The sequence below is a fragment of the Apiospora phragmitis genome (genome assembly GCF_038363925.1).
Source record: "Apiospora phragmitis strain CBS 135458 chromosome Unknown utg000010l:1.0-9815664.0:1.0-9183399.0, whole genome shotgun sequence".
Classification (NCBI taxonomy): Eukaryota; Fungi; Ascomycota; class Sordariomycetes; order Amphisphaeriales; family Apiosporaceae; genus Apiospora; species Apiospora phragmitis.
In genome coordinates this window covers 2,479,017-2,491,635 of record NW_027117409.1, presented here as the reverse complement: position 1 = coordinate 2,491,635, position 12,619 = coordinate 2,479,017, and the positions used below count along the sequence as shown (strand labels likewise).

The 12,619-nt window shown below is 52.6% G+C and overlaps 5 protein-coding genes across 5 annotated transcripts; 2 read left to right on the top strand and 3 right to left on the bottom strand.

Moving 5' to 3' along the window:
- Positions 1-680: 680 nt before the first annotated feature.
- On the top strand, positions 681-2,617 carry PG994_010533 (Photinus-luciferin 4-monooxygenase (ATP-hydrolyzing); the record flags this gene model as incomplete). The annotated part of the gene is made up of 4 exons (XM_066861942.1): positions 681-1,499; positions 1,555-1,968; positions 2,035-2,209; positions 2,286-2,617. 4 exons carry the CDS (start codon positions 681-683, stop codon positions 2,615-2,617), a joined length of 1,740 nt encoding a protein of 579 aa, XP_066711052.1.
- A 234-nt stretch (positions 2,618-2,851) lies between these two features.
- Positions 2,852-3,859, bottom strand: PG994_010532 (ATP11 protein; the record flags this gene model as incomplete). The annotated part of the gene is made up of 1 exon (XM_066861941.1): positions 2,852-3,859. One exon carries the CDS (start codon positions 3,857-3,859, stop codon positions 2,852-2,854), a length of 1,008 nt encoding a protein of 335 aa, XP_066711051.1.
- A 661-nt stretch (positions 3,860-4,520) lies between these two features.
- Positions 4,521-5,677, bottom strand: PG994_010531 (uncharacterized protein; the record flags this gene model as incomplete). The annotated part of the gene is made up of 4 exons (XM_066861940.1): positions 4,521-4,750; positions 4,810-5,198; positions 5,484-5,533; positions 5,648-5,677. The coding sequence occupies 4 exons, from the start codon at positions 5,675-5,677 to the stop codon at positions 4,521-4,523; spliced, it is 699 nt and encodes a 232-aa protein (XP_066711050.1).
- A 664-nt stretch (positions 5,678-6,341) lies between these two features.
- PG994_010530 (uncharacterized protein) lies at positions 6,342-8,740 on the top strand (the record flags this gene model as incomplete). Its single annotated transcript, XM_066861939.1, has 2 exons — positions 6,342-8,143; positions 8,239-8,740. The coding sequence occupies 2 exons, from the start codon at positions 6,342-6,344 to the stop codon at positions 8,738-8,740; spliced, it is 2,304 nt and encodes a 767-aa protein (XP_066711049.1).
- A 1,211-nt stretch (positions 8,741-9,951) lies between these two features.
- Positions 9,952-10,290, bottom strand: PG994_010529 (uncharacterized protein; the record flags this gene model as incomplete). The annotated part of the gene is made up of 1 exon (XM_066861938.1): positions 9,952-10,290. One exon carries the CDS (start codon positions 10,288-10,290, stop codon positions 9,952-9,954), a length of 339 nt encoding a protein of 112 aa, XP_066711048.1.
- Positions 10,291-12,619: the final 2,329 nt, after the last annotated feature.

Here is a 12,619-nt window from a genome sequence, read left to right as displayed (position 1 = left end):
AAGAAATTAGATTCCCCAGCTTTAGCGTGTCTTGGCTCTCCATGACGTTGGGGATTCCATGTCTCACGGGTCTCTGGTGGGCAAAAAGGAAAGACGGTATTCCGCGCCCATTCCGCTTTCTCATATCAAGATATAGAAATGGCTGCTTGGTTGCAATAAGGGCGCATAGAGAGAGAGCATACCTAACCTACCAGACCTAACCTAGTCGGAGGAGCGAAGAAGGAGCCGAGATACCTAGGACTTTGATCACCTGCAACACCCGCGCTCAGCCAGCTCCCCTAAACCCGAACTAACCTTGGGAACCCGACAAACTAGTCACACGTAGATGGACAATAAAAAAGCGAGCACGTACTGTTAAACCTTCCCTCTTTAGGCAAGTAAGTCGACCTGGAAGTAAGCGGTCGCCAATCAGCCAGCAGCGCCGTAACTGCCGGGGAAGCTTCACCTCTTTTTCCTCACCCACTCCTACCTAATAAGTATCCATTTGTCCCGAGGTCCCTCGGGCTGTCCGCGTAAGACTATTCTGGCTCCCTATTAGTTTTATATCTTTATCTTCTCCTTCCATTTAGCAACCCCAAGCTGCGCTCTAGAGATACATCCGGTCTTTCCTGGAGGTCTTTGCAGGAATAAGACAGACAAGTAGGCGGTACTGTTGGCGATACACTTACAACATTGGCAACATGGTGTTCAAATCCAACCATGCCGACCTGGTAATACCTGAGGTTGATATCTGGACACTCCTGTTTGAGAGGAAAGAGAAGGAATGGACGGACGATAAAGGTGATGACAATAAGCCATGCCCATACCCCGCTGATAGCCGAGCTCGACCTGGAATCCAGCTAACACCAATAACATCACAGAACTCTTCATCGATGGCGAGACTGGTTCTGCCTACAACTATACCCAGCTCAAGAGCACCGCCATGGACTTTGGCAAGGGTTCTCAAGTCGCAATGGAACTGGAAGAAGGGTGATGTGCTCGGCATATTTTCGCCCAACAGTATCGACTATGCCCCCGTGGTGTTTGGCACCCTCTGGGCCGGCGGTGTCTGCTCAACGGCCAATCCCACCTACACCGCCAAGGAACTGGCATTCCAGATGCAGGACTCCAAAGTGAAGGGCATGGTCACACAGCTGGACTTGCTCCCCACGGCGTTGGCGGCTGCTAAGCAGATTGGAATCCCCGAGGTCCGTATCATCCTGATAGGCCACGATAGGGACCCCAGCGCCAAGTTCAAGCATTTCACCCATCTGAAAAGTACGAGCTTGCTGAATTTATCCTATCAAACTCGCGTCGATCCCAAGAAGAACCTTGCTTTCCTGGTCTACAGCTCTGGCACAACTGGTCTACCGAAGGGTGTCATGCTTTCGCACACGAATATCGTGGCCAACGTGGTTCAGTTCTCTGCGGCCGAGAAGCGCAGTGGGTTGCACTGCATGGGCGGTCAGGATGGGAAAGGAGATAAGCAGCTGGCCGTCCTACCTTTCTACCATGTCTACGTAAGTACATCAGATATTCCAGCCACTATAGTACGAGAAGCTAAGACAAGTGCAGGGTCTGACGTGTATTCTGCACGCCACCGTTTGGGATGGCTATCAGGCCATTGCATTGCCGAAATTTGAACTCGAGAAAGCCTGCAAATTGATACAGGACTACCAGGTCACGTTTGCTTATGTTCCGCCACCCATCATCCTGGGCTTTGCGAAACATCCCATCGTTGATAAGTATGACCTGTCCAGCCTCAAATGGCTCAACTCCGGGGCAGCACCCCTGACCGCGGAGCTGGTGGACGCCGTGTGGGAACGGCTGACTATCCCCACGAAACAGGGCTACGGTCTATCAGAAACGGCGCCTGTTACCCATATGCAGTCTGTCCTCGAGTGGGCCAAGTTCAAGGGTTCGGTCGGTCCTTTGATGGCCAATATGGAAGCGAAAGTAGTCGATCTTGACGGAAGGAGTTATCAGTTGGTCAAGTAAGTCATGAATTCGTTGTACAGCTCGAGCGAACTGGTACCTAACTGTAATCTTGTGTAGGACGGCGAGCTTTGGGTTAAGGGACCCAACGTCTTCCAGGGTTACCTGAACAGACCTGAACTGGCCAAGGACACGTTCAGCGAATGTGGCTTCTTCAAGACTGGTGACATTGGTCATGTTGATGCGAAAGGGAACTTCTACATCACTGATCGACTGAAGGAGTTGATCAAGTACAGTAAGTCCAGGTCCAAATGACCTATACCAACATCTCAGTAGCACGACTTGGCTAATACCATCCTCCTTTACCACAGAGGGCTTTCAGGTTGCTCCGGCAGAGCTGGAAGGCCTTCTTCTTGGGCACAGCGACATCGCCGACGCTTGCGTCATTCCTGCTTTCGACAAGGAGCGGTACGAAGAGGTCCCGCGCGCTTACGTAGTTATGAAAGCGGGAGTGCCGCGGACTGACGAGAAGGCCAAGGAGCTGATTGACTGGGTCGCTAGTAAGGTCGCGCCGCACAAACAGCTTCGCGGCGGGATCCGGTTCATCGATGAGGTGCCCAAGAACCCGAGTGGGAAGATCCTGAGGAGGGTGCTCAAGGAGCAGGCAAAGAAGGAGGATCGAGCCGAAGGACCCAAGCTGTAAGAAGAAGACCGTGTTGCGAATACCCGCTCTAGCGTGCGTTATTGTTTCGTTATGCTGTTATACAGTCTATCTCTTGGGAGAGTGTAGCTATATATAGTCCCTATAAAGGAACCATCGTCTGCACCCATGCGAGCATTTGTTCTACATCTATATACAATCAGCTGAGTAGCCGATGCTTGGCGTTGCATCCGTTAAACGCCCTCAATACACAAACAATGTCGTACTGCGGCATCATCACAGTTTCTCGGACTCCTCTAACAAATTCTCCACGCTGAAGTTCGCGTCACCGCGCGCGAACCCCTCGAGCAGCTTCCGCTTCTCGCCGGTGCCGTGCAGGGCCTCGGCGCCGTAGAACTTCTGCAGCAGCATGACGAGCCACTGCGCGTCGGCGACGGAGGCGCCGCGGCCCTCGACGACGCTGCCGGCCATGAGCACGGAGCCCTGGTCGCGCGCCAGGTCGGCGTCCCAGTAGTGCGTGACGGACGTGTGCGGCTGCGCCCACTCGCCGCGCGCCTTGTACTCGGCCAGCTGCGTGAACAGCACCGTCGCCGTCTGCGAGGGCGCGTCGAAAACCCACTGCAGGAAGTGCATCTCGGCGCCCACCTCGGCGCCCCGCGGCACCGGCAGCACGAAGTTCGGGTACCGCCGCGCGGAATGCTCGAGGGCTCGATACGTCGGCGACGGCAGCACGGCGCAGAGCGACGTCGGCTGCGCGGCGTGGCGGAGGCGCCAGATGGCGGTGAGCTCTTTTAGTGGCAGGGCGCGCGCCTTGTCGAGGTCGAGGATCTCGCCGAGGGTTTTGATGGAGGCGCCGCCGCTCGTGGAGGAGGGTTTCGGGCTGGGTGGCGGCGTTGGCGGGGCATTCGCTGCATCGTTGCTGCTAGTCTGTGTTTGTTGTTGTTGTTGTTGTTGTGGCTTTGCTGGCGCCTCGTCGTCAGCGAGCAGGGCGTCGAGGCCCGGTATCGAGACGCCGTCCTTCTTGCGCACCTCGTGGATCTTGTCGGCGTAGGCGGCCTTGAGCTGCTCGACGTCCTGCAGCCCCTCTTCCTTCGCCTTGCGGTCCAGCTTCTCCCGGTACTTCTCGGTCACGCTGCACGAGACCTGCGCCGTGGCTAAGAACCGCGCGTCTTGGAACCGCACGTCGTGCACTTGCGCCCACCGTCGTTGCTGGTAGGCTGGGCGCACCGTCCGGAGCTGGCGGCCGAGTAGGTTGCGCAGCATCGGGACGCGGGGTGTGGCCATGGTCGCGCAGAAAAGACGGAAAGCGGATACCGAAGAAAAAAAAAAGGGAATTGGGGACCCTGGTGACAAAGAACTGGCCCAGGTCTTGGCCGGACACCAAACTAAAGTGGCAGAATATCAAACAGAAGATGCCGTGTGGGCGTGTGGACGGCGGCGTTGGTACAAATCAGTTACAGAAAGCTGTTGAGGGTCTGTTCTTCAGATTTCTACTAGTAAGCTACCTCATCGGGTGCCAAGACCTCGAAATGACGGAATTAGCGGCGCCCTCTGCGGAAACTGTAGCTGATCCGGCCTGCCCTCTTGCCCTGTTCTCCACGTCTCAGCGCTTTCGCATATGCCTACATACAAACTCAGCCAGCTAGATGGCCATGTCAAGAGACATTTGTGGTGTTTGCTGGGACGATATATGTCATTGACTCGGCGACGTGGCACCATATGCATCAAGTCAGAATATGTACTTCATCAGGGCATGTGTATTTTTGTGAGCCTATTTAAAATATCTCGCATTGCGTCCGTCGTAGGGACGTGCAAGATAGACCCAATCCTTCGTTCCGTCCCTCCCATCATGATCATCAAAGTTTTCATTATGTCTCTTAAGTCATTCATCATGCCAGGAGTGAAATACCACCATGCCCCAACCTACTGCTACCCAAGAGAAAGCTTACAGCTTCTGCATGGCAGCAATATCGGTGGACTGCACGTAGTCCTCGAACTCTTGGATCTCCTCCTCAAGCTCGGTCATGGAGATCTTCTCATCCTCAATGACCAAGTTGATCTGGAGCTTCTTGATACCGAAGCCGACGGGGACCAGCTTGGAGCCACCCCAAACCAGACCGTCCTTCTCGATGGCTCGTACAGCGGCCTCCAGAGCAGCCATGTCGGTCTCATCATCTGTATACGTCATTAGCATCACACGGCTTCTCGTCTAGCACGTTTTCAATTCCACATACCCCAAGGCTTGACATCCAGGGTGACGATGGACTTGGCAGCGACCTTAGGCTTGGCAGCCTTCTTCTCCCGGTAGGCGGCGAGACGCTCCTCACGGATACGGACGGTCTCTGGGTCCTCTTCCTCCTCCTCGTCGCTACCGAACAGGTCGACGTCATCATCGTCGTCCTCCTCAGCCTTCTCGGGGGCCTTGGCGGGGTTCACGGTGAGCTCAGACTCCTCGGGGCCGTAGGCGGTGTAGGGCTTGGAGGCATCACCGGACAGAGTAGCGAACTCATCCTCGAAGGTGGCGATGTGCTTGTACCAGCGAGCAGCGTTGGGATACTTGGTGGCATCAGGGGCAGACTTCAGGGCCTTGAAGGTGGCAACATCGGCCTGCGAGGGGGTGTGGCTTTGAGACAGGTTAGTGTCGCTCTACCTCACGAGTGGGTGGACTTTGTAGAAAAAGAAGCGTGAATAAATCAGAGCTGCACAAAGTGCTTTGTATCTGTCGCCATGCGCAGGGTCTTAAGCTGCTCGGAAACACGGACCAATTGTTCTCATCATGTAAGGCTTTTTTCGGGGGTTGCAAGGGGATATGCGCCAGGCTTGGGTAGAGGTTTTCGCACTCGCGACGACCATATACCGCCGCCTCCAAAAAAGGGATTTCGCGTGCTCATAACTCGAGGATGACTACCCAACGATGTAGGATCGGGTCTGCACCCAGCTGTTCAGCGTGGCGAGGCCCTGATAGTAGAGTCAGTTTCTCTCTCTCTGCATGTCTCTTGCGGCTGGGCAGGATGACTGCTCTCCTCCCCGTCAAGATGAGGGGAGAAGAGTAGAAAGTGACTTGCGACGTACAGCATCAGTAAGAAGGTCGAGGAAACCCATTTTGACTTTTTTCGTGGTAGAAAAGGGAAAATCACGAGTGGAAGAAAAGGAAGCTCGTGAGAGGGGGTATCAGAAAAAGGTGAAGAAGAGACGTGGGAAGGAAGAAATATCAAATAGTCAGTTGGGCAGAAGAGACCAAAGAGAGAGAAAATGGAAGTTTTTCCTATGGCGGGGTCAATTCAGAGGATTTTTCTTTTGGGTAGGGGAAAATGGGCACTTGGACCCTCAAGGTGGAGCCCTCAGCCAAATTGCATTGGAACCGGCCAATAATGTGTACCAGCCACCCGCTTAAACCAGCATGCCTTAGGCGGGCTTGGAGGCTCAAAGGCTGCAGCCCCTCCTCACTCCCACTCCTCACGGGGCGCTCTCCCTCCTGGACACTCAAGCTCCGGGCGATGCATGGCCGATAAGATAAGACCTAGAAAGTCTAGACTTTGGCCTGCGCCTAGGATGACGGCACCCAATTTCTGGAAGCAGCTCGAATAAGCCATCGCCAAAGCTCTCGAAGCTCCAGAGGCGACACTGGAATATGTATTTGAGCGTCGCGTAGTTCTTCTCTTTTGGTTTGAAGTTTCTTTAATGTTAGATTTTCTGGACGCTTGGAAATAACTCCCTCCACCATAATTCTATATTCATTCAATCGCATTACCCTCAACTCTGAACCATGTTGGCGCGGAGGCAAGTCCTCGCTTCCTCGAGGCGGGTTGTCGATGCTTCATCACGGGGCATCGCCCGTCTAAGCACGCAACCTTCCATATCCTCTAGAGCTGCGCTCGTCGCGACAGCCAGAAATTTCGCACAGCCCAGCTTGTCCCATACAATTATACGAAGTTATGCAAACGGCCGACCGCATCCACCGGGTGGTACTCACCGTATGAACCTTGGAGGCGAGCCTGAGAAGCCGGCTTTGGAACAATTCGGAATCGACCTTACGGCAAAAGCCAGGGACGGCAAGTTGGATCCCGTCATTGGTCGGGATTCGGAAATACAACGGACTATTCAGATTCTCTCTCGCCGAACCAAGAACAACCCAGTGTTGATCGGTAACGCGGGTACCGGCAAGACGGCCGTCTTAGAAGGGTTGGCTTTGCGCATAGCAAGGGGAGACGTCCCAGAAAGCATCAAAAATAAGAGAGTCATATCACTGGACTTGGGATCGCTCATTGCTGGCGCCAAGTTTCGCGGCGACTTCGAGGAGCGTCTGAAGAAGGTCCTGGGCGAAGTAGAGCAAGCAAACGGGGAGGTTATTCTCTTCATCGATGAATTGCACATTCTTCTTGGCCTAGGAAAGGCCGAGGGTTCTATCGATGCTTCCAACCTTCTCAAGCCCGCCTTGTCCAGGGGTGAACTGCAGTGCTGTGGCGCGACTACCTTGGCTGAATATCGACTCATCGAGAAGGATGTCGCACTAGCAAGACGCTTCCAGCCAATTCTAGTAAACGAGCCGACCGTCGAAGACACCATCAGTATCCTCCGAGGTATCAAAGACAAGTACGAAGTGCATCATGGTGTCCGAATCACCGATGGTGCTCTTGTGGCCGCAGCCACGTACTCAAACCGGTACATCACCGACCGCTTTCTACCTGACAAAGCCATTGATTTGATGGATGAAGCGGCATCGTCTCTTCGCCTTCAGCAAGAAAGTAAACCCGAGGATATTATGCGCCTTGACCAGAAAATTATGACCATCCAGATTGAACTTGAGAGTCTGAGAAAAGAGAAGGATGTTGCAAGTCGCGAGCGTCGGGAGAAACTCGAGGCTGATCTCAAAAACTTCCAGGATGAGGAACGGGTCCTGACCGAGAGGTGGGAGAAAGAACGGGGTGAGATCGATGCTCTAAAGCAAGTCCAGGCAAACCTGGACAAGGCTAGAATCGAACTGGAGCAGGCTCAGCGGGAGGGGAACTTTGGCCGTGCATCCGAGCTGAGGTTTGGGGTCATTCCCAACCTGGAACAAAAGCTTCCGAAAGAAGGCGAGGAGCCATCTGCTACACCCGGTAGCGATACGCTCATCCATGACTCCGTGACTGCGGACGACATAGCCAATGTGGTATCACGAGTGACCGGCATCCCCGTCACCAAACTTACGTCTGGCCACATTGAAAAGCTCGTGCACATGGAGGACGCCCTGCGCGAGTACGTTCGTGGCCAAGACGAAGCGCTCAAGGCGGTGGCGGACGCGGTGCGCATGCAACGAGCTGGCCTCAGTGGCGACAACCGGCCCCTCGCGTCGTTCTTTTTCCTGGGCCCCACTGGTGTCGGCAAGACAGAGCTCTGCAAGAAGCTGGCCGGTTTCCTATTTTCCACCGAGCAAGCAGTCGTACGATTCGACATGAGCGAGTTCCAAGAGAAGCACACCATCTCAAGGCTGATTGGAGCACCCTCCGGCTATGTTGGGTACGATGATGCCGGGCAACTCACAGAAGCTGTGCGACGCAAGCCATACGCCGTCCTCTTGTTCGACGAGTTCGAAAAAGCACATCGGGATATTTCGGCTCTACTTTTGCAGGTGCTTGACGAGGATATCTAACCGATGCGCAAGGTCATAAGGTGGATTTCAGGAACACCATCATTGTTCTTACCTCAAACCTTGGCGCAGATATCTTGGTTGGTGCCAATCCTGACTTCCCCTATAAAGAGACACCCACGGGTGAAGTCGATCCAGATGTGCGCAAAGCTGTTCTCGACGTTGTCGGTGCCACTTATCCTCCCGAGTTCCTTAATCGGATCGACTCTTTCATCGTGTTCAAGCGTCTTGCATTGAAGGCGCTCAGAGATATTGTTGATATCCGTCTGAAAGAGCTCCAAGGTCGCCTTGATGATCGCCGTATCACATTGGGCGTTGATGGCAAGGTCCGAGACTGGCTTGCCGAGAAGGGCTACGACCCCAAATTCGGTGCCCGGCCACTCAACCGCCTCATCACCACCGAGATTGGCAATGGTCTAGCAGACAAGATCATTAGGGGACAGCTCAAGCGGGGAGAGACTGCTAGTGTCCGCATTAAAGAAGACAACAGCGGGCTGGAGGTCTATGCAGAGGAAACTGTTGAGAACTCTCAGTAAATCGCCAATTGGTTGGGCTACTGTATACATTGTACTCTGCATGATGGGAAACTGGCGTTGACGGGTTCAAAATGTAACATACGGGAATATGATATGATATGAGATGTACACATATGGAATTGGAGTTGTTTATCCTGGTATCGGTAAAGAGCGGATAGTTAAGAGGGGTTATGGAGCATACAGCTCACGACATCTACGTATATTAAACGGCTCACGCTGCTCAGTAGCTTGTAAATATCATACTACTCAATGAAAACGTAGCATTATCTGCAATACAGACTATCAAAACTGTTGCAAAAGCCTCATCACCTTTCGGAGGCACATTGTGTTCTCCTGTTAATGTATCGCAGCACGCTGGGGCTCATCCATAGTTTATTGTCCTACTAAGAATGCTAACTTTCGGGAGTGAAACCCGTTCCACTCTCATGTGGTCATAAGAAAACGCTGGGGGTCATCTGCTCTCGCAGAAAGGGAGCACCCATCGTTCTGCCCCTGTCGCTTCGTTCGGTCCGGGTACGTAGCCCTGGGTTGCCCCTGAACCCCTGACCGGGCCGATATGTCGACGTTCCAGTTGTCGATCAAAGGAATTCGCTGTTACGGGCTCCGAGAGGCCCTGAAAGGCAGTAAAGTAATACAGTGTGTAAACGCCAAGTCGCTAAGTGGAAAAAAAGAAAGTCGCTGGGGGTAGAAAGAAAACAATCGCTGGTGAAGGGGAATAAGTCTTACTGTACAGATGGTGTAAAGATGTGTCAGAGAAGATAGACTGGAAACGCCGCCGTAGTGTGCCGTGTGTCAGGTTAATGTGATGATCGCGATCGCTGCACTCTCTCTCTATGTCAGGCATTGCATGAGCTAGCTGTCTCTCTGTGCAGCGTGGCTTACGCCCCGTAGCTAGTAAATTGTCGATGACCCGCCCATCCAAAGCATTAGCATGGCAGATGTGTGAGTGGCTGTTACGAACGAAGCAATGGTCGCCTGCCTGCCTTGGTGTTGAAGAAGAGAGGAAGGGCCTTCGTTTGCCTTAGGACTCTTGTAGCATGTAGTGGAAACGTACTGCGACGTTGGAGTATTGTGAGCACATCGTTGTAGGGTTTGTACGTAGAGATCGTTGTCGGCTTGGTTATCACCCGATGTCCCAGGAAAAGAAAGAGCAAAGGGGCGTAACCTGATATGTCACGTTCTCCCACAGGCACACAAGGCTTCGTTCGCACCTAGTCATCGATATCTCCGGCGAAAGCCTGGTAGCAGCAATCAGGATCGACGCCATCACACTCGTCACTGGAGTCGTACGGCATGTGTTCGCCATCACACTCGTCGGATACTGAATCATCGCTTCCGCTGTCTTGCATGTTGATGGTGAAGTTGATGTGGGCAAGCTTACGGTCCAAGCCGCGGCGGCGGTGACCCCGGCGCTGCTTGCGTATCTTACGGATCTGCATGTGCTCCCATTTGGTGAGCGGATCAAGCTTCACGGGCGGAAGACCGCCAAGCGGATATCTCAGGGCGGCGACGCCGCCCGCGGACGAGGAGGCTTTGTTGGGGCTTGCCATGGCGGCCGAGCAGATGGAAGTCTTGGGGGTGGCCGAGCTCTGTCAGATTCAAAGGTATAGGCAGTTGCCTACCTTCCGATAGAGAAGAGAAGTCGCCGAATGCCGAATACCAAGTCGACCAAGTACTACCTTGGTTGGTGATGCTGCTCTGGTTGGGAGAGGGAGGAGGGCTCGTGTATAAGTGAGAGGTTTCGCGAGGCGATGAGTGAGAAAGGGAAGCGTGCATCGAGGGAACGAGACTGGGAGAATCATACATATATAGGCTGTGTTGGTCGATTGTTCTCAGAACAATCGGTGTTTACTTCCAGCTTCTGATCTCAACAATCGGCCCACTGTGAAGCCCGAAGCTATAATAATGCCTATCCAAGTACAGAGGTACCTATTCCTACGGTGAGCCGATTGTTAGAGAACAATAACCTTGACTTCCTAGGAAGCCTACCAGCGCCCGAATGCTGATAAACACCCTTGCATATCGATAAGGGGCGAAAAGGGGCTATTTACAGGTGAGCAGCCTGACTATAATGCATCGATTCTGCTCAGTTGTGCCACTCTGAATCCATACACCATGGACATAAATCCATGTATCTAACGACATATATTTGAATCTCAAATGCCGCCCCCTAATGTCAGTCATTTCAAGTTTCAGTTCAGGCTATCATCGTTGGAGTTGCTGCTCTTTGTCCCATAATTACGAAACCTCCTGGCGTGCTTCTGGGCGGGATTTCTCTGCTAGATATGCCTTGAAGTTGAACTTGTTTGGTAAGGTCTCGGTAGATTATGACTCTAGGTGGACGTTGCTGAAGCCACGTCGCTTAGTTACTACCATTAACCAGCATAACGTGGATGGTGAATCACTCGGATATTACACTATCAAGCCAATCTCAAAGCAAGTTAAAAGGCAGTCAAGCCGCTCTCTATACTCAATACCACACATCTCTACAGCTGTCCATACCTACGTTGCTATCTTGATTCCTGCTCGCCCCCCTGTCAACCACACTCCTTCCAGGCAAAGAGCGAGAAGTAAATCATTTCACTTCGGGATCTCAGATCATGACCCGATACCCATGATGGTATAACGATTACCAATACGGATCTCGTAGCAATTCTGTCGCAGCTTCCTAGAAGGACGTGTGGCATTCTACTCACAGTGGACTGCTACATGCTCGACGCGACTTACGCATAAGAGACAGGGTATATTATGTGCTGTCTAAGCTAGTTTCACTGGGCACTACGTACTATGCCTAGATACTCACTGCTTTGCGTCTGTCGGTGTCACACAATATCCTGTCCCATTTCTCAATTCATACCAAATCTTTCTCTTCTGGTTGTCAATATCCTCCATAGCTGGTGACCCTTGTACGTAGAGTCTTGGGGCTCTTGGGGCTCTTGAAGAGAGGCGCTGCTGCCGACCTCATCGTCGCCAGTTCTTACCCCTTTATCGCAGACAGGCATGACCGCATAATTCCCAGGGTAAGTTTTCCCCTAGAGCTACTCGACTTATTCTCACTCAGCCCGGTCAGAACACCCACCATTCTACTAGGCAGTTTCATCGCAAGTCTCTTCCGGGGATGAGGGATCAAAGTCATCGAGAGACTCTAAGTCGGACCTTGATAGTTCAAATAGCTCTCTCTTCTTATCGTGCCCTCTTAGACGATGGGCTCGGCGGCGCTTCCGCTTCTCCCGGTTCAGCGACTCATCGCGCTTCTGGATAAGATCTTGGCTGATGGGGGGCAACCCGTTGGGATGCAGGTTCGACTCTTCATGGCTGTACTAGGCTGATGGCTCAGGTCTAGTAGATTTTCTGCTAGTGATGGGTTCTTTGGGTTCTTAGTTTCAGGTGAATGATTAGGGGATGTGCTGTATATTGTAGAGGGAGATACTACCTGGGGTGGGCATCCCTATTTTATACGTATCCGATACGCCTAACCAACCAACTCTAGTTCTGAAAAACACCCTAACATTGTTTCCCAAGTTATTCTTCTTTTAAGTAGGTTAAAACCTTTATTAATCGCCTAATTATTTTGATGTTCACCATGTTCTACACTCAAATGAACAAAGAAGCAGGTGGCGACTAATGCCCCACGATGTCTGAGTTACCGTTGGATAAAGGAGTTGTTACGATATACAAGATTGCAAAGCCACGGGACCGGAGCCCATCCCCGGAAGTCCTTGCCACCCCCAAATGTCCGTCCTTCGGACCAGGGAGCTGTAGCACCGGTTGATCGGTCTGAAGCCGAAGGGGCAGGAGGTGGCCTATTGAAGAACGTGCATATCATCATGATATAATGGTAACTCTGTATCCTAACGTACATTATGAGAAGGCAGAAGA